General features: G+C 40.7%; 1 protein-coding gene across 1 annotated transcript in view; it reads right to left on the reverse strand.

The window, feature by feature from the left end:
* Positions 1–20,799, reverse strand: part of FARS2 (phenylalanyl-tRNA synthetase 2, mitochondrial) — a 256,771-nt gene that overhangs the window by 75,009 nt on the left and 160,963 nt on the right. Inside the window, exon 9 of the mRNA XM_082498981.1 lies at positions 5,920–6,071. Coding sequence (XP_082355107.1) covers positions 5,920–6,071 — 152 coding nt within the window. The remainder of the gene's footprint in view (positions 1–5,919; positions 6,072–20,799) is intronic.

Here is a 20,799-nt window from a genome sequence, read left to right on the forward strand (position 1 = left end):
ATTTACCTCTTAAGTACCACTGAGGACACAGTGCATTTCTTGATTACAGTTTTGTACACTTTTTTTCCAGCCTACCTACACATCTTCCTTACAAATGAAGATGTGGAGGCATATCCTTCCTTCCTTCCTTCCTTCCTTCCTTCCTTCCTTCCTTCCTTCCTTCCCTTCTCTTTCTAACAAAAAAGAAATGTTACTATCAAACTTCAAAAAGTCAGCTCACAGACCAATAGGAAACAAGCTCTCTGCAAAATGCAGAAAACGCTTTTTCAGAATGAAGATGTGAGGCCATCACACCTGACAGGATTACACAAGGTACCTGGGAGAAGAGACGCGGCAGGCTAAGCTGAAAATAACATTTGCAGGGCTTGCCCAAAACAAATAAAAGCAGTTTTGGCATTTCTATACTGTCTTTGTGGTGCTGGACTGTAGGGGACAGGTATTCACCCCCAGACTCTGTCTGTCCTCTTCACTGGGGACAGCTCAGGTCAAAAACGTATTCTGCCACTTCTACCATGTACTCTACCATGCGTGATTAGCCAGCCAGCATTTCCTCTATTACTTCGGACAGGTATGCTTTCACTACCATCCCTGCAATTTCATATGTGTGCAATACTTACCTGAATATCTCAGAAATGCAAGACGCTGCTCTTACTGGGATTCTCTGCATGGCAGCAGTTTTGATTTGCTTATTCGTAGTGGGCAGTGACCTTTCTGCCTTTTGGCTGCCATTCAGCCAGCCTTTCTTTTTCCCTGTGAAACCTGTTTCCTTTCTGAAACCGGACAAGTCTTGACCACTGAAAAGGAGATTATTTTCTGATTGAAGTTCTGAAGGCCATTCATATTGATCAGACAGCTTAGACAAGTTGAGTAGAAGAAGGCCTGAACTTAAAGATATGGAGGGTACAACAGCCCTTGCAAAAAGTACGGGAAAAAACCCTGACTTTCTTTTCTCCTTTCAGTATCAATACAGTTCAAATTATTTTCTTTGTTTTTGCAAATGTTTGTTCACTAGAATGTTCCAAAGGGAAAAATGTCAGCCACAAATCCTCACTCCCCATGTATTTGCACAGCAATGCTTAAAGGTCCTTAAAGATCTCCAAGGATTTGAAAGAAATAATTCAGTCAGGTAGCAGAAACAGTGCCACTGCCTTCCGGTGTGAGGTCACTCGGCTCATGCAGCATACGACAACTCAAGGCAAGTCACAGTGAACTGATTTTACAGACCATGCACAGAAAAGTATGCTCCACATACCAAATGTATGAAAATCTAAACATCTGCAGCTAACGCATCAGAAAAGAGAGCTTAAATCCACAAGACAGACTGTGAGAAACATTTTGCTCACTGCAAAGGGACATTTCTTCTCTATCCTGCTTGCCTTACAGATACTTCACGCCTGTTCTTGCCATAACCACCACAGTTTCACTCAGTTTCCTTGGCGTTTCAGCAAAGCCACAACTTTTTCTTCATAACTGCTGATTTATTCTTTATATGCCTGAATAATGTGTGCGTTACAGTCATGTTTTGTGTTATTCATCTCGGATGAAGTTACACCCTGCCTGTGCTATCAGGAGAAGCCTGATAAACATTTAGAGTCCAAGAATACCCTAAAAATCAGGTGACAGTGGGCCTTACTTTCCCATCCACATTTGGTTGTACAGGTCTGTGATGACCTTTTATGCTGCGGGCGACAGGAAGGTATCAACAGCTGTTGGGATTGTCCTCTGACTAGTTCAGTCTCATGTACTTCTCGCTCCCTCCCCCAGATGCATGTTCTGAACGCAAGAGCCATATCTCACACAGGCGATGCTCCTCTCTTGTTCAAGGATCCCCTATTCCCTGATTTCCCAGTCTAACTGCAGCTCTAAACCCCCTGAGCAGCCACCTAAGGTCCTAAGTGCTGTTTGGCAGTTGAGATCCACATGTGATACCTTGTGCAGACATGCATCAATAATGTGGAGAGGCATGTGGGCATTGCAGACACCTGAAAAGTCCATGTTCTCCTTGTAGTTCAACACTTTTGACTCAAAAGGAGAGTTCAGGGCAGGTGGACCTGTTTGGAATAGTTGGGATGAAAGCAAAAGGAGGAAGTTCTTGTGGATCAGTGGACTCTTGCTGAGCATCCCTACAGTTATCCTGGTTTCCAGAACCACTGTATGCAAAAGCTACCTGCCTTGACTTAGTTGCTAAAACTCAGTTCTCTGCTTGGAACAGAGCACATGGATTTCTTTGCTCTGTGAGGTCTACCTGTTGCACTTGTGAACAGGAATTTAGAGGAATGACAAAATTCGAGAGAGGTAAATACAGAAATGTCTACATGTCCTACCTAATGTACTGCTAGTACATTATTTTCTAAGAGGTAATGCTTATTTTTCCACTTCAAAGTAACCTGTAACTGCAGTATGACAAAACTTTTTGCTTGAAACATTTTACAATTGACCCAGCCCCACTAGGCTGGCACCCATTACAATTAGTTTCAGCTGTAAGGAAAAGAAAGTAAGTTTTTTGCAGACTAAACTGAAGGGTTTTTTTCGCTGGAAAGCCTTCTTCACACGTCGTACATTACTCAGGTTACCTCAGTGTTGGGTCTTTAGTAAGTTTACCTAAGATGCATTTAGGCTGGAACAGTTCTTAATTACCCTAGCACCATAACTTGGCATTCTCTTAAATTTGTGCTTTTCAGCAATGAGATTCCTTTCTGCTGTATCTTTTAATTGCCTTTAATTTCCTGGATGATGTCTCAACATTATCATCTTACAAAGTGGATAATCAAGATTTAAATTTTTTTCCAGACATCCCTTCCTTGTTTAAACAATTACTTGTCTCATGCCCTTTTTTCACCCCTTTCCTTTTCCCTGTAGAGGAATACATTTTCACTGCTAATACACAGCGTAATTGCAATGTACTGGAGCATTGTTACCAGTCCGAAGCCCAGTGGAACCTTGAAAGGTTTCTGAACCACAGAAAAGTCTATAAGGTAACTACACAGTATCACACAAGCAGCCTCTATAAAGGATTTTAATTAAAAGACCTCTTTCTGTGTTCTAAATTAGTTTTATTTTACAGCATGTTCTGTTTTCCAATCTTTATAGTCCTATAACTAAGAAAGGTAGGTTAAGAAGGAAAATAAGACTGTCAAATGTCCTAATTCCTCATAAAACTGGTATTTTAAAAGGATGAAAAAAGTCTGAATTTTAAGTTCTAGAAGTGATTAATTACAGGCATAAACTTATTAAGCTGCTTGTAACTAACATTCAATAGAGCAGCACTGCAGGCTTCCCTGTCCTATACACGTTTCACCCATCCTCCACACCAGAATCACTACAAATTCAAGATAACGATTATAAGCATCTAGATCTGTAACATACAGATACATAGCAACACTGAGGATCTCCTCTGTTAACTTTTGTACCCAGGGGCTCTTCTGCAACATTGAATTAAAGAAGCCACTGTATTGTTCCTGTAACAAGACAATTATCTTGTAATTAAGACTAAGCAGGACACTCTTTGCAAAGAGTCAGTCTTCCAAAGGCTTTAGAGAACAGACAACACGACTTACATGGCTTATGTCATCGGTCCATGAAAGTTACATATCTGCACACACCCCGTTCCAAGAAGAAAGGGCAAAGTAACCATTATGTTATAGTCGTTATCTATAATTATTTTCTTTTTTCATGAGGTAGCTAATCTCCCTGGAATTATTGTTTTTAATGGGGTATTTAAAAAGATTTCTTTTATTGTTTTTGCAGTTGAACAAACTGAGAGGACTACAGCATCACTTACCAACAATGCTTTAGTGTCACCACCCAAATTCTTCAGACATGAAGGTGAGAAATGTTTCCTCCTTGTAGTGTCAAAACTTATTTGGATGTCTGCTGAGGGAGGGTTTAATGGCTTTAGGACAATACTAAGAAAGTCCTAAATCTGTGTGACAATTCTCAGCGAGTAGTCATCCTTCACATCTATTTGCAGAAGTCAGAGGGAACCAGAAGTGTACTCCTTGTGGAGGAAGAAATGATCTTGTAGTGAACAACTGTCACCCCTGGTATATGTTCAGGATTTGTCAAAGCATAGCAAAGGAGAAAACACATATAGTAGAAATCCAGAATAGTGAATCCTGTCCCTACCTCACCACTCTATTAATATGGAAGATAATATTCTCAGTAAAGAACAACAGAAGCATGACCCATGAGCTGAGCCGTGACTGATGCAGTTGGCGGAGGCCCTCCCAGGCTATGTGGATTCCTCCAGTGAGTTGCAAGAGTAATCGCAGAATAATATTGCCTCTGTTTGAGAGAGCAGGGAACAAGATTTCTCCAGACCCTCAGCCTTGGAAGAGCTGCTTACATTACACGTAGGATTATCCCCCAAGAGAAGATGTAACAACGAAGATGATCAAGTGTTTGGTATCACCAGGAAGAATGTAGACAAAAAGTAGCAATGAACACAGAGGTGCTATACATACAATAAACATTCAGCATGAATGAATGGAAAGGACCAGTTCCAAAAACGGGTCCAACATCCCAATTTTTTAAAAAAATGTTGATTGTACTGTATCAGAACCATCGTTACAGAAGACAATTAAATACATTTTCAGCAGGATCCACTTGAGCAGGCTTCAATGTCTATGCACCTGTGCTAACTGATACTATGGTGCAAACCAAGTGACAATAAGATGTTACCCATACCCGCAACAAACTTGCTTATGAATTTCTCTGTAAGATACAGTCGTCTTGTTCTTTACAACGAATAGTACTCATCGTCTTATCCTAGCCTATATTCCTCTTCTGGACATACTGTTTTGGGTATAGGGTTAAGATACTTTTGCATAATTGGCATGTCAGTATCACTCAAGAATTAATGACTCAAAGCTTTCAGATGCTCACACAAATTCCATTGGCGTTTCTGTTTCTTCACACATATAACACCACACAAAAAAGGTAAAAAGGAAAAAACGCAAATAAATATTAATCCACTGAACCACCATGAAAACTAGGCCACACGTATCAAATTCAAAAGAACAAGAGAGTGAAATACCTGTATGTAGAAAGAAAAAATATTATAAATCTATAGGTGTTGGAGCACAACAGGAAGCACTTTCCTATCATCTTCAAAAACCACTGCAGTTAGGGTTACTATCTGCCTTTCTACAGTGACAAAAAAGTCTCAAAGAAAGGAAATTATTTTAAAAACTAGTTTTAGAAAGTTGTGTAACCAGCAGCATATTTACTTCTTGATTTGGAAACAGCAAATTGGAAAACAGTGCGTATGTAATAGCTGATACTTGTCAGTTTTTGAGACAACAGACAGTATCAGTTGGATAGGTAACCTGTGCACCCAATGGTCACGTCAGTGCTGCTATATCCATAAGAAGGTATTCTGAAGCCTGAAAGATAGTTCAACAGTGTAAGTGTCAGAAAGAAAGGAACAAAGTCTATTTTTTTTCTCCCTGTTGAACACCAACAATAATACTCTGCAACAAATCATTATTAGCCCTGACATTTATAGTAAAGGTCTACTAGTGAATCAAGACTAGAAAAAAAAAGGAAGACAAGGAAACAAACACCAGTCACTCAGTGACTCAGTGAAGAGCAGGACCAGAATATCAGACATGTTATGAATAGGGGTGTCAGGCACTGGCAGATGTGTTGAGGAAAGCAGTTGTTCACTGCTGCTGTGATTAACGGAGCACAACACATTGGGGTTGTGGTTCAAATACCAGAAGCTCAGTACTAGTACAAAACTGAAATATAAGATAAAGTTTATAAGTAAAAATATTTATTCTTGAAAGCGTTGTAAAAATGTTTTGGAGCTAAAAAATGAAATGTGCAAACACTGTAAGAATCAAGAATTTCTTGGTACATGGAATTAAAATATTTATATTCTGACCACAAGAAAAATGTTTTAAAAGTTTTACTTACTTTGGATGGGTAAATTCATCCACTAGGACAACCTTTTCTATCAGGTCTCCACCAATGGTTCGAGCCAAATCATAGAAATCATTCTTAGAGTATGTCTCTGAAGGCAGCCAAAAGGAGATGTCATTGATCAAAGGTGGATATCTGCTGAGTGGCTAAAAAAATTAAAAAACATACCTTTATAAGTGGCTGGACTTGGTAGGTATACCTACAACTGTCTTGAACTTGTGTATTGCACACAGCACATATTTTAGAAGCTTTCTGAAATACTTTTTGAAGTTGCAAACTGACCTCATAAACAACTGAGATGCAAGATTTTATACTAGGAAATGTCTTTTAAAGATCCCCTCATAACCACTTTGATTCATTCATTTAGAAGAAAAAACTTGTTTTGTTTGCTGAAATCAGCATTTATGAGTCTGAATCCACTTTTCGACCAGAACTGTTTAAAAGGAAGGATCATTTTAACCTGATTATTTACTGGGTAGCATTGCATTTTTTTAACACATTTTTCAGATTTTTCTACAGAGTCAAAAAATCTTATCACATTCATGTATAAAATGTATATGTATTTTATATTATTCTTATATAACACAATATGTTTATTATTTATACTGTCCGATATCTAAGAAAGTCTTATCAATAGGTGCCTTCTTATTAAAAGGTTACAACAAGAAATACACTTTGGTTTAAAAAGAGGGATCAGTTCACTTCCTAGTGGTTTCTATAGACATCCAAACATCTACAACAACAAAAAAGCACGGCTGTTAGCATAATTATTTACTCCACAAGTACCACAACAGACCCTTAACATAAAGGGGCATCTTTGCTGCAGACAGAAAGACCTCATCTTGTGGTCAGAACAGTGTAACTTCTTACTCGCAGAAACAGGAAAAGAAAGAGAAACAAAACAAGACAATTTTTAATTTTTCAGTTTTGATGAAACTTCCCTGGAGTCAATGGATTTCACATCTCGCCTTTGCTGAGATGTTTCCCCCTTTGAAGAAATCAAAATGGTAATGCTCTTCTTTCACGCCCTCTAGGTCATGCAGTATCTTACCTATGCCTGCCGTTAATGCACTGCAGTTGAAATAAGTACTTTCTCACAAGATTGTTAGGGTCTGCAGGAGAAAACATCTTTTCTTATTTTGTTTATATGTATATGACAGTTGATGTGTACACCTTGGTCTATACAGTATATTATTTCACTCAAAAATGTATTCCATGCCTGGGAATGTTTTATGATGGAGCGGTGAAATCCTAAGTGAATACCTGCTAAAGCAATAAACCTGTTAAAAAGGCAAATTTACAGCATGCTGATTTGCTCAAATCCTGTTCTGTACAGTGTAAACCAGTCAATAAATATCTGATAAGGAATACAAGTGCAAGTTGTAAATTAATAACCCCTGGTGAATAAAATTGTGAATCGCAAATAATTATCCAACTTGTTAAAGGAATAAACTTGTCAAATGAATTCATATCACCAAATTAAAAAAACCCGAACTTGCACAATAAATCCATCACACAAGAGCTTTTGATAAAACACTAATGAATTAAATGCAAACCCTTCCTCTGCTATACAAAAGTCACAGCTGCAAATGCTGGACACACTCCTCAGTCAACAAACCGATATGTGTGTTAGTGTAAATAAAGCTACAACCCTGTAGCAGACCTCTATATTCTCATCTCACCCCCATCTACCACTATATTTACCACTGCTATGTTTCAGCAACCTACTGAACACACTTCAAAGCTTGAAGGGACTAACTCACAACTCACTGAACTCCCAGCTTCAGGACATATAACTATTCAACCAGAAGACACGGCTCAGGAGCCTAAGCATGAACACTCAATTTGGGCAGGTGCCTACTTTCATTCCCAGAGGTACAAGGACACTAAAGAAAAGTAATTACACGTTCACATAGTAACTGAGCAATATCTTAAACCCTGAAAGGAGCAGAGTACCCACAATTCATAGTGAATGAGTATTTGCTATCAATTTCAAAAGAAGCAGGATTATGTCAGGCACATGAAAACAGCACTCTTCTTTCCCCCACTTAAAAGGAGATATACACAAGGACCCAATGTGGTCAGATCTTGCAAACGTACCTGGAACAGTCTGACTTACGTTATCAGCATCATCAAATTCCATGTGAGCAAAGCTACTCAAAGATGTAATAAACTGTAGGGTCTGGCCCTCCTGGATTATCAAATCTATAAGGAAACTGCTTTTTTGCCTCAATCCATGGTGTTAGTAGCCTAGATAGAGAATTGTAATTTTGTGTGCACACACACACGTGTATGCTCGTGTGTGTTACAAAGACAGGAGGGAGAAATGCTTAAAACAGTGTTTCTTTTTTTATTATTACGTACTAACCTTTTCACAGAGCCTTATAATGCAGAAAAATCTTTTATGGTAAAAGGCAAGGCAATAATCCCATATTATACTGGCCCTTCACCACCTGGCTGCAGTCAATATCAGTGCAGTAAGTATTATATCAACACTAAAGTTAGTATAAGGATAAAATACCTACTTCTCAAACGCATTGATCTGTTTGTCGTAGAGCTACACGAGCTACATAATTGTTTATTAGCTACATCTAAAACGTGAAGAGGATAGGAACAAGAGTCTCCAACTGGCAGGTCAAAATGAATTTATTAAGTTCATATTCAGGCACCCCAGCAAATACATGTGGTCAAACAGATCCCGTTGCCATCACTGTCCTCCCTTCTAAACTCTCCTTCCCTTAAGCAACAGAGCACTCTAAAGTCCATTGACTTTGATCCCTTTCTAGGTTCAATGCAAATGGCAGCCCCAAAGACTGTTTCCTTATGAACTTACAGACGTTTTAGAGGCTCCCCTTGAGAGCAACGTGTTCTTCCCACTACATTTTTTGCTCTTCTGTCACCTCCAGCCACCACTTCCACCTACGTTCCTCTTCCCAACTTAGGTGTGCTCCAGCACAATGCTCGGAGAAGCTAACAGGACGTCTGGCTCTGCTGCCTGTATGATGGCCAACTCCGAGGGCGCTGCCCAAGCCTGGAAGCCCCTCCATCCCTCCTTCCACTGCCTGACCACCCCCCTTAGGGTTTTGGGGAACTGAAAAGATGTTTAGGAAAAGGTAGAACTCATCCCACCTGCAGAGTGCTGCTGCGAGGCACTGGCCAGGCCTGGCAGACAGCACTGACGATGCACAGACAACTCTGCACCACTTCTTTGGTCCCATCAGAGCTTTGTCACCACAGTGCTACTTTAAATGTTCTCTTTACTTTCCATTTCAAATACTGCAGCGCACTATCTTTGACATTTTTCAACAGCCTCGGAAAACACGAGTGCTTTCCCAGTAATTACACTACCTATAGGACTCCACTGAGCCCACGTTGTAGGGAATATTGCAAATAATGACATCGCATTTTTCAATCACCTGTGGTGAAAGCATTTAGGAGTACTGAATTGCTATCATCTTTTTTAATAATAAAATGGAAGCTTATGATGATCCATCCTCAATGATACGTATTTACTAGTCATTAGTCACACTTCCTCTGTGGTTAATAAATAAGCCAAGTACTTACTAAAACCACAAGCTTTTCTCTCTCAGGATGCTAATTTTAGTATAGAAAGGAGTAGTTGGACACCAGTGCTGTACCCTGCTCTGCCAGGCTGCCTCGGCCATGCCTAGATGTACCTGCGGAGTGCCTCACTGAAAACTCAGGGCTGTGACTCTTCTACACAGGTTTGTGACAGTTTAGGGCATCCTTCATTCCCAGCCCCCTGCTACAACTTCCTGTCCGAAATTACTGCCCCTGCAGCAGCTGATAAAACAAACATGGGCCTATTCCTCCACCACTGCAGTTCACAGCCTGCTGTAGCCAGCTGAAAATTGCCTCTCGCAGTGGTTTATGCTAATAAATGCTGGATGAAGTATTGCAGCGGCTTGCGGCATTGGGGGAAAGCTGTTAAGCAGCAACAGGGTCCACCAGAACTCATCTGTCAGCATAAAATAACAAATACTTGGGCTCTGCGTACATTGCCATACCAGGGCATTACTTTGGACGCCTTGGCAGTGGTCACCATAAGAGTCTCTGTTCATTCGCACATGGCAAAGGATCATCAGCTAGCCTGCATCCAGATACCTCACAGCTGCACGTGACAGAAAATACAACGCATGGCAGAAGCCCCCACACCTCTGGAGGAAAAGCAGCGGGGGTAACTCACAGCCCGTGCCAGCGAGTAAGCCTGCAGAAGGCCACAGAGTATCTTTACCCAGAGTCCCAAAAAGCAGGATGAACCACAGCACTTTCCACAAATATTTGGCATTCGGAAAAAAAAAAAAAAAAAACCCAACACATTTTCCTAGGTGCAGTAACCATGAGTGCAACATGCCGAAGGGACAGGAGAAGTTTTGTGCTGTGGCCGTTCACTCCGTTCCCTCCCTCCTGCCAGCTGCAGGTGTGGGGACACAACGAACGAGCAGCAAACACGGCAGAGGAAAAAGCCGTACTTGTATTTTGACAGCAGTGACACAAACACAAGGTTAATGATGACATGTATCAAAAACTGGGTTAGCAACTCCACAGCAGCCAAGCTATTAAAAAGCCAGCCGTGCTTTACTGCCATCCCCAGCCTAAGTCAGAGAAAGACGAGACTCAGCAGCATCGTGGTTGTCAAGCTTTAACAGCCCTGCATTGCCTATGCTTTGGAGAAATATGTACATAAACTATACAGTTTTAATACAACCTCATATTCTCATTGAAGTGAAAGCTACAGTCCCGTAACAGCTAAGCCTTTCTTAATATATTCCATGGTGAAACTACATTAATTCAGCGTTATCATAGGAAATTTAAACACGTAACAGGCATGAAATTCAAATTTGTAAATTTACAACTGTAACTTAGCTCCCTTGCACATAATGAAGTTTCCTGTATTAGTGTGTACGCTCCTAGATTTACACTTTTGTATTTATGATCAGCGCAGACAAATTACGGTTGCTGCAGGAAACGTAATTTTGAATTTCTTGGCTGTCATGGCTTAAGATTCGCAGTCACAGTGTTCCATTATGATAAGTTTTCTACCCTTCCCTTCACCAAATCAATTTTTTTCTTGGTTATAGATAGTAAATTCTATATATTCATACATGTATACACACACATACACATTTATGTGTAAACACACACACACATATCCAAAGGAGGAAATGGAGAAATTTCAACAGAGAACTTCTATAAAGTCTGATAAGCAGATATACAGATAAATTCTGGGATTAAGCTCCTAAAACCAAAGCAAATGGACCAGTTTGGGATTGATGCACTGCTCTATCCTCCTGCAGGGAACAGCGGAGGGTTTTTAGCCTCCAGTGGTACTCTGAGCTTCTCAGGGAATGAACACACAAGTATGATCAGCCCTTTTTGGACGGCAGTCTGCTACCCCCAGCAGAGCTCTTGAGCTCTGCAAGCTCACATACAGGTATGGGGAACACCATGTGTCCATGGGAACATCGTGTTCTCCCTGGATTTCAGGCACTCTGCTTGTACATGGACCACTTTGAGTAGAAGAGTTTTTTTTTGTGCATGGGTGAGGATGCTCTGTTCTTGGTTTGAATATCATGTGAGTGCCTTTGAGTGTCCCAAATGGCTTCAAATCACTAATTCATTCAATGTGGAAAGGGAAAAGCCCTCCACTATTTCTCACAAAGGCAAGGGGAAAAGAGGATAGAGAGCAAGGGAGTCATCGGGTTTCAAATGAACTAAAGGGTGCATTTTTTCCACACTGTGCATACCATAACTAAGGACCTGTTACATGGAACCAAAAGGGACTAAACAAATTCATAGTGGACAGATCCTCTGTTCAATATTAAATAGAGTGATCCAACTGCATTTTTGGTTCAGCAGGTCTCTTGTGGCTTTAAGCAGGATCAGTAAAAGTAGAGAAGGATCACAGCGGTTTCACACTCGCTCTGTTGTTCTCCAAGCACTTGCTGTTTGTCATCATGGGAGACAGCATACTTGAGCTGGACGGTTAGGTATATCATAACAGCTCTTTTCTCTTTAAGGAAATTACTTCTTTCATGGCATTCTGGTAATGACAATATTACCAAACCAAATGTCCTTTCTTTTTCTAGTTTAGCGATTTCTCATCTTAAAGCAAACATGAAGGACAGCATAAAGACGTTAAGCTACTGAAGAGAACTGGATGTACGTCACCTTAGATACAACTCCTCTTAGGCATGGCAGCAGTACTGTGCAATCAAGTCTTCTGGGGACTCCAGGGCTGGGGAAAGGATTGCCCAAACATTCCCACAGCCATCATCCTTTTCCTCCCTTTTTACTTTCTAACCGGCCTGGTTCCTTTCCACTCCTAAAGGTTTTAATTTGCCATTGTTGACAGAAATGTTTGATTTCTAAGTTGTGTGTAGGAGCCCTGGTTCCAACCCTGCTCTTTCGCTGAGATGAGCTACCACCAGCCACAAGGAACATTTGCTTACAGATAATGTAGCTGACTGGACTTGCCAACACAGACCTGCAGGTCAAATCAATCAAATAATATCCCAGTTTCCACTCCAACTAATGCACAGCCCTTCATGGGGGTGAAAAAGGGGGAGAGATGTCAGACTCCCCTCTAGAGATCAATACTTTGAAGAAAATCATATGTTTGGCAGAAAGACCAGCTTGTTTGTCAGCGGGAGCCTGCACAATTAAAACAGCACCGGGTTACAAGTCACTGCTGTTCCTCATCTTGGCAAAGCACTCTCTTTGCCTTTACCTCCCTCGTGCCTGGGGAAAAACAATCAAGGAATTGTGGAAAAACAGGAAGGACCTTGCAGAAAGTACAAGAAAGAAACCAACGTTATCAACACGGTAAATTAAACTGTTCTCAAAGGTGAAACAGCCATTCTAAATCCAGGTTGAGCAGGGAGGTGCCATGAGGCACAGACTGTCCTTCTAGGTAAGTCTCAGCCTTCAAAGTGGAATGAAGCAGCTGCCGCCCCTTGGCAGAAGCTTCAGCTTTACGCCTGTCCAAATCTGTGGACCAGATCCCTCTCTGCTGTGTGATGCACACCACCATCCGAGCTCTGCCCCTTTCCCACCTAAGATAAGCCCTATGGGGTCCTGTTGAAGACAAGACTTTCTCTCTTGAGCCGTATTACAGGTTCCCTGCAGGTGCAAACCAAGAATTTCATTGCTTATATTCTGCCTAAGTGGTCACTGGGTAGCTCTTCATATCATCTCATTTAGTCACCTTTTCCAACGCTAGTGAAGCACCTTTGAGTAGAAAAAAACCCCAAAGACTCATCACAAATGCACACACACCTGCACAAGAACAAACAAGACCTTTCTTGCACACTAAAAGTTACAGCTTATTATAGAGGAGCCTGCCTGACAAAGGAAAGTCAATACCTAATATGATACTGAAAAATTAAGATGGGTAACAGCCAATGAAAAGATTAAACAACTTAGAGAAGCTGCTCCACCTTTTCCAAGCATTCAGAAGAATGCACAAAAGGACTGGTGCTGTGGCAGAATGAGTGAGGAGAAAGCTTGCCATTAAACATGCTCATCCTAAAGTAATGCTAGTTATTAAGCCTCTGCAGTCCCTCCAGAAAGGGACGCTGTGTTCTTACGCACAACTTTATTTTAAACTGCAAGCATTTCACTTCAAAATCAAGCTCACTTAAATTTGTCATGGACCATGCTCCAAGTATAAAGCCACAATACACTTCTCTGAGTGCAAATATGTATTTTAAACTGACCTGTGGTGAAAAAACTGAGAAACAACACATGGCTTTTGAGATGCTTTCCAGACACAGAAGGATCACTTCTATTGCCACCGAAAAGGTTATTTTTATGTGATTAGTAAGGAATTTTAAAAGTTCAGGAAAGACATAAAAAATTGAGAGGATTGACCCAATCCTATTAAAAGCAGGGTTGTTGCAGTGTACACAGCAGAGACATATTTCCAGATACCCATGCACTTGGGCATTTGGATATGCCTTGCCACTTGTGATCTGATTATAAAAAACACCAAAAGATAAATATAAATGATTCCCAAATACCAGTGATGGACTCTCTGCTCTGTGCTTGACTAGTCAAAAGTAATTTCTCGTTCCTGTAGAACAGATAGGACTCACATGGAGAACCACCAAAAGGGATGTCTCTCTACTACTCACTCCCACATCTCAGCTTCTTACAACACCCTTTTGAGAGCACCAGGGTAAAGAAGAGATTAGCTTGACATGTTCCTATAGCAGTCCTAGGTCTACTGTAGAAAAATATGTATTCTCTTCATGCTTCTTCCCCTGCCTCTCAGTTGATTGTCTACTGAACTAGCTGGTTTCATGGCGCTAATCTTCTCCCACATCAAACACACAGGTATCACTGCAAAACAACTAAAAGCCAAGAAATGCTTTTTCTGGTATCACTTTTCCATTTGAGCAGTTGCTACCAGAGAACTGTTGTGACAGAAAGGGGAACAGAGGGGACAATCCATTTATCATGTTGTGGTGTTGCCTATAGAAAACAAGCAAGCTTGTGTCCTGGGGAAGGAATCCAGTCATTTGGAATCACCAAAATGGTATAGTGGATTCTCACATCAAAACTAATAATCAACACTTAAGACTGCCTTTTGCAGAGGCTGTCCATATTCTGTATGTCCTTCCTACCCAAATCTCCCACTCCACAGGCAGAATCACTCTATCGGGTTCTTTCAAGCAGGGGTAAAAAGGGCAGAGAAGACGCAGACCTCAGAAAACAACCCGTCAATGAATAAAGACTGTATGTACCAATCCTGCACTTTTCTAAAGACTATCTATCATGCCTGCAAGCAAGCAAGCAACAGGCTATAAACTGGTACAAGTCAGCATAAACCCAACTTCTCAGCAGATACTAAGAATTTCTTCTTCAGCAGTGCTGAGCACCCAGAACTCCTGCAGAAGGCATTGGTTGCTGCAGGCATTCAGTGTTTGTCATGCTCACAAGTCAGGTTTCCTCCTTTCTGATGGCGTGGTTTGTATGTGTTTTCTCATTATGATGAGTAATAATGCCAAGATAAATAGCCCTGTGGGGTAAAATTCTGCACACATCAACAATTCATATAAAAGATTTATATTTAAATAAAGAATGCAAGTATTTGGAAAGAGACTGCAGCAATATGAAGATGTATTTCTTCCAAATACATAGCATAACAATGGAAACAAATTGCACGCAACATTTCATTTCAGCTTAGACGAAAAATCTCATATAAAGCACTGTTGATTATATTTCCTTTTCTGTTCATTAAATCCACCATTCCAGAGAGTTATCGTTTAAACAGCAGAATCTCCAGAACACCTGAATATGACTTACACCAAAATAAACTGACATCACAAATCTTACAGGCATATGCGACATCTGAAAAAGTCCTTCTTCCCACTTAACAGGCTGTATTTTTTTTTCCTCTCTCCCTCCTAAAAAGCAGAGAGATTTCCAAGATGATGGCAATGATGCTTCTTATTTCTTGGCCAGGTACAACTTCACATAATGCCCTGGACATTGCTACACTACAAAGGAATGTCCTCATCTTTTTGCACTTCTCGGATTTATGAGCTAATCTGTATCATCTGGGAGATGCTACTGTAGATACTGCATCATAAAAATCTATGCTCCCTGGGAAATTAAAACATCCTAACTGCCATGTACAGAAATTTACCTAAGCAGATTACTGGTAGTTTTGAAATATTCTTCATGATTTCCAGTGCCACTAAAATAGCTGGGTTTCCTTCTTCACTTGGGGAAACTGCCCAAGTTGCAATGACTCTTGGCGAAATCAAGTACTTTAGTTTCCAGAGTAGCCAACTTAATTTTTTCCACCCTTAAAGTACTAAATTCATACAAATCACAACCTCCAAAGTGCAAAACCAATAATAAAACACCAGGGTAGTGTAGCAAGCTAAAGCCAGTATCTAACTTTAAAGAACAGTGGGTAAGCTAGACAGAAACGGAAATTAAAGGCTCTACTTCCTTGTCCAATACTCAGAAGAGGGAGAAAAGCCTTTAATTTTTCCTTTCGGGCAGACCCTCAGTATTCCTAAAGCTATACTCTTGTTAAAGAGTAACAACACTTAGAAACAGAAAACTACAGAGAAGCCATAAGCTGAGAACAGACCAAGCAGAAAAAGCACAAAAAGTACATTAAGCATTTAAAAAAGTACACTAAGCATTTAAGTATGCAATGACAAAATGTAAAGACATTTAAATCTCTGCAAGCAGAATCCTTGTGCAGAACAAGTATTTCTTTAATGCCTTTCCTTATTTTACAAGAAACAGAAATTGGGTTCGCTATTGCTGATTTAGGAGAACAGGTTACATGTGGGAATAATTATGCAAACTGGATTTAACACGTGTGCAGGAGCAGAATGATGCAAACAACCCTCAAAAGAGGTGATTTCTTCCCATTATTAGTTTTTAGAAAATTGCAAAAACAAACCCTCTGCAGCATATGCACCCCAAAGCATTACTTACTTGTCACATTTTGGTTTAGCCTGTCAGTACTATGGTCCACCTGTCTCTCACACCAGCAAGATGAAGGAAATTGAGGATGGGTATGATAAGAATAATAGAGTTCTTCCCCAACTGTGCCTTCTGTTGTTTGGCTATTCTCTGTAGCCTAATTCAAATTCTGATGAGGGAAGTGGTGGCTGAAAATCAGGGTTTTTTTATTAACACCACATACTTAAAAAGGTGTTCCTGTTCACACAGAAGCACACATGCACCCAGACTGTTCTCCCCAGCCCTCATTTCCTAGGGACACTCTACGGCTGAGCTGCAACGGCTAATCACGATGCAGATGATGACTGTAAGGGTTTAGGCATGATTTTAGAGACACTTTACCAAAAGCTCTTTGCAAGACGTATCTTTTGCATGTAAAACATTGGTACAAATGTTAAGACAGCTATCAAGTAAACTCATCTATGACAAAACCAATCTTTTTGTCCAAAACTGGTAAAAAGAATTAAAGCGTATTTCCTACTGGTTTCAAGATGTCTCCCTCCAATCCCCCACCCCCTTTATGTTTCTCTGGTTGTGTATGCATACCAATACATACCTGTACCTCTGAAGACATTTTAAACAGGAGCTTATTCTTACATCAAACACATAATGTACGCTCACAAAGATGTATTTAAGCCTGCTGTAGGCATGCAAATATTCAGACTGTGACAAATACCAAGGACTGCCAGTCAGAAACCATGGTCCCATTAGGCAGATGGAGCACAAAATGATAGCCCCGTCCTGAAGAACCTTCCGCCCTATGATAGTGTTGGAGAAGACATGCTGAGGCAGGAGGTACAAGACAACTACAACTGTAAACAGCATGGAAAACAGAATTATTGAGTCAGGAAATCGAGTCACTTCTCAGGTCAGGGTTAAAGGCTGAAGTCAAGATAGTTATTGTGCCATCCTCCTAGCAAGAATTCTATTCATCACACTGTAATTAAACCAACATCGCAAAAATAACTGGCAAAAGTGTAAGGTTTACCCTCCTTACTAGCTACATACTTTTGTAGACAGTAAGATTGAAAGCTCTGAAAACATGCGTGGATTCCTGTCGAAATCACCAGCAGCTGGTTCTCATAGCTTCACATAACCAATATGAAATCTATTGTTATTTTAGATTTCCACGTTTACTCCTTCACCTAATATTAATTTAATGTGGGTTTCAGCACATATATCACCGCTGGAAATTGCTCCATGGCTTAAGCACTTTGTATAACCATTATACTTCATCATTTGGGATGCAATAAAGATCGGTTGATACATTCAGCAGCAAAATTACTCATTTGTGAGCTATTTGTTTTAAAGAGCCTCAACCAGTCAAACTGCAAATATATGAGGTTTAGAGATCAGAGCAAACCACAGTAACACATGCTTTTTGAAGCTTATTGCACTTTTTGCTAAATAATCATTTAAACAGTATCAGGTGTACTTTGACTGGGTTTCATTGTTTTTTTCCTACCAAAAAAAAAAAAAAAAGACATCGGCACGAAAATTATTGTACTGACAATAACTGTACATTGCAGCAGCATTCATAACTGGTAATTCATTTTTTATTTTATCATGTTGGGGTGAGCTCAAAATTCAGTCAAGGTTATAGTTGCTCTTTTTTGTTTAAAAACAAATTGGAAGGAAGTCCCTGGTGGTTTGTTCCCAGTTGCTGGGAATCCTCTTCACTTGTATTGATGACACACCTGCTGGGTATACCACATTCTCAACTTATTTACCCATCATCCTCTAAACTAACAACATGCTCTAAATTCAGCAACACCTGAGATGGACATTCTTAAGGCACTATTTTTTTTTCTTTTGGTTGTGCCAAAGCCTTTCATGAGATACACCGTGAATGTTATGACTCTTGAAGGCTTGTGAGAGGCTGGGTTTCTGCCATGTTATTCCAACTTTCCAGACTACAGAGAAGTAGGAAAAAAAAAAATACGATCTTGACTCTTTCATTTGTTTTTTAACGGGTGACATTCCTTTTTTTATGTGAAAGTATTTTTGCATTAATTGCACGGAGGACAATAGCAAACACCTATTTGGGAAGACATGGAGATCCCAATTTGAAATCCACGGGGACACATCTACAGACTCAGTGGCCTTTGGATCTTGTGAGCATTGCACAGCTGTGTTTCACTTGGGATGCCACCATTGGAATCTAAGTGACAAAAAACTTTCAACAAGAACAGCTGTGTCTTCATCCAAGTTACTCTCTCCTTTCTTCTCTAGTCCTTGACTTTTCTTTCAATTATTTCTGAACTCCTTCCTTCTTTCCTCCAGGACTGAGGTTTTGGATGTCCAAGGCGCATGGAAGGAAAATGTAGAAGACTCCCAGCTAGCAAAGGCTCCTCTTTCCACCCAGGCTGCTCACTTCCCTCACTGATCCATGACCTTTCCCTTGTGCTGCTTATGCATGGAGGCCACAGTGCTGTGGCACACTATCCAGTGGCAAAGCCACCTTAGAGCCTTTTTCCCCAATCACTTCTGGTTTTATCCTGCCTCCAAAAAGAAAAGTGCTGTCTCAGTTGTGCTGAGGGCGTGGGGCAACACTGAGAAGTGGATCAGGGAACTAATATGGCTTTAAGAAACCGCAGAGGAAAAAGGGTCCCTGATCCGCCTCACAGTCTAGCCACATAAGTAGCTGCTGCAGTATAACTGGAACAGCAGAACAGAACAGTACATGGGAAAGAACAAAAATTATGCTCCTCATCCTGATACTCTGAGAACAAGTGGTACAGAGCAGTCACAAAACCACCAAAATCCTTCAAACAGAGGGAAGTTTTAACTGCTGTCTCTGACTGGACCTGCAGTCAAAAGAGAGGACATCTTCCAGGTGGACACACTGGTATTGCACACTGCAAGCTTCCAAATACCCCTGTGGCACTCTCTAGGTTTTTTAGTAAAGCCCTGGACCTCCCACATAGCTGAAAATTTGAGGAAACACATAATTACACCCAGGTTTCAGAACTACTTGCCATGTCATAAAAACTCTACTGGTGATTTAACTGTGTGTTAGCATAGAAAACTGAAAGTAAGGATGAAATATTTTGCTCTTTTTACATATATATAAACACACACTCCACCCACTCTAAACAAATTCCAACTGGGGCAGTTGTGTACAAAGCAGAAAACTCGTAACATCCAGAAAGAATGGCTCAAACCAGCTATTTTGCCTGAAGTCATCTCCAGCAAGACCAAACCTGCTATTGGCCTGTGACAACTTAACGGAGGTGAACATGAGAGTTTTCACTCTGTGAAGACTGTGAAAACAACGTAAAATTACTTAAAGTATTTTCAAGGAACATATGTGAAGGAGAGGAAAAGATCTATGCTTTTGCTAATGAATACCATAGGCTTCTTTGTACATCTGACTATTATCAAGGTGGCTCCTAGCTGGATGACATGGATTTGCTTCGCCCTTCGGTGCTCCAGCAGACAACAGATAGAGATATTACGTGAGATAAATAACACTAGCTAATCTACATAAAGGACTATTGACACTTTCCCAAGTAAAACCAGAAAGGAATTAAACTATTGCTGATTTGTCCAGGTTCACTGGGAGGCTATCAGTAAGACTAGATTGCAGTGGGTGGGTGGAGGGATGAAAACAGGGTGTGCGTGAAAACCTGCATCATCAGTGTTAGCTCAAAGGGTAGCAGCTGGACTTCTGGGAACCACGTCCCCCGTCAGTGATTATTTTTACCACGAGTTTCAGTAGTATCGTCACAGTGCAGCCTTAGTCATGGGCCTGGGTTCCAGCACACTAAGTGTTTCACAAATCCAGAATCAAAATGTGCAGTCCAGTGATGGTTCCTGCCCCTAAAAACTGAGGTGCTAACTGTATGAGAAATGACAATAAGCATATGAAGGCTGGAGGTATAGTCCACTGGAACTGTGAAATGAAACTCAAAAATGACAGACAGGTCTCAGCTCTTCACCACCTCAGCCATCTGCAGCCAGCTGTTTTGGCAGGTATTGCAAGAAATGGGGAGTTTGCAAAGGAAAGGTTTGAAAGAGAAAAGGAAAGTGGCTATCACAGAGAGCTCCTCCGGTGTGAGCAGCAGTATCAGAGAAAACCCAAAATGCTCACAAGGACATTTAATAAGTGGGTAAAAATGTTGAAATCACTGTCCAGTTTGATGCAGGCACTAGTTTCTGCAGAAGGACCAAGAGCTGCTAGGTGAGAAGAGGCCACGACGAGCCCTGACAGTGAACATCTTGATAAGCTACAGAAGGGTTAACAAGAAAACATGCAAAGAGAAGAACTCAGCTCTGCTGAAAAGGACCTGGGGGGTCCCGGTGGACATTGACCAGCACGAGTGTGCCCTGGCAGCAAAGGCGGCCAAGAGCATCTTGGGC

The sequence above is a fragment of the Vanellus vanellus genome (genome assembly GCF_965231255.1).
Source record: "Vanellus vanellus genome assembly, chromosome: 2".
NCBI lineage: Eukaryota > Metazoa > Chordata > Aves > Charadriiformes > Charadriidae > Vanellus > Vanellus vanellus.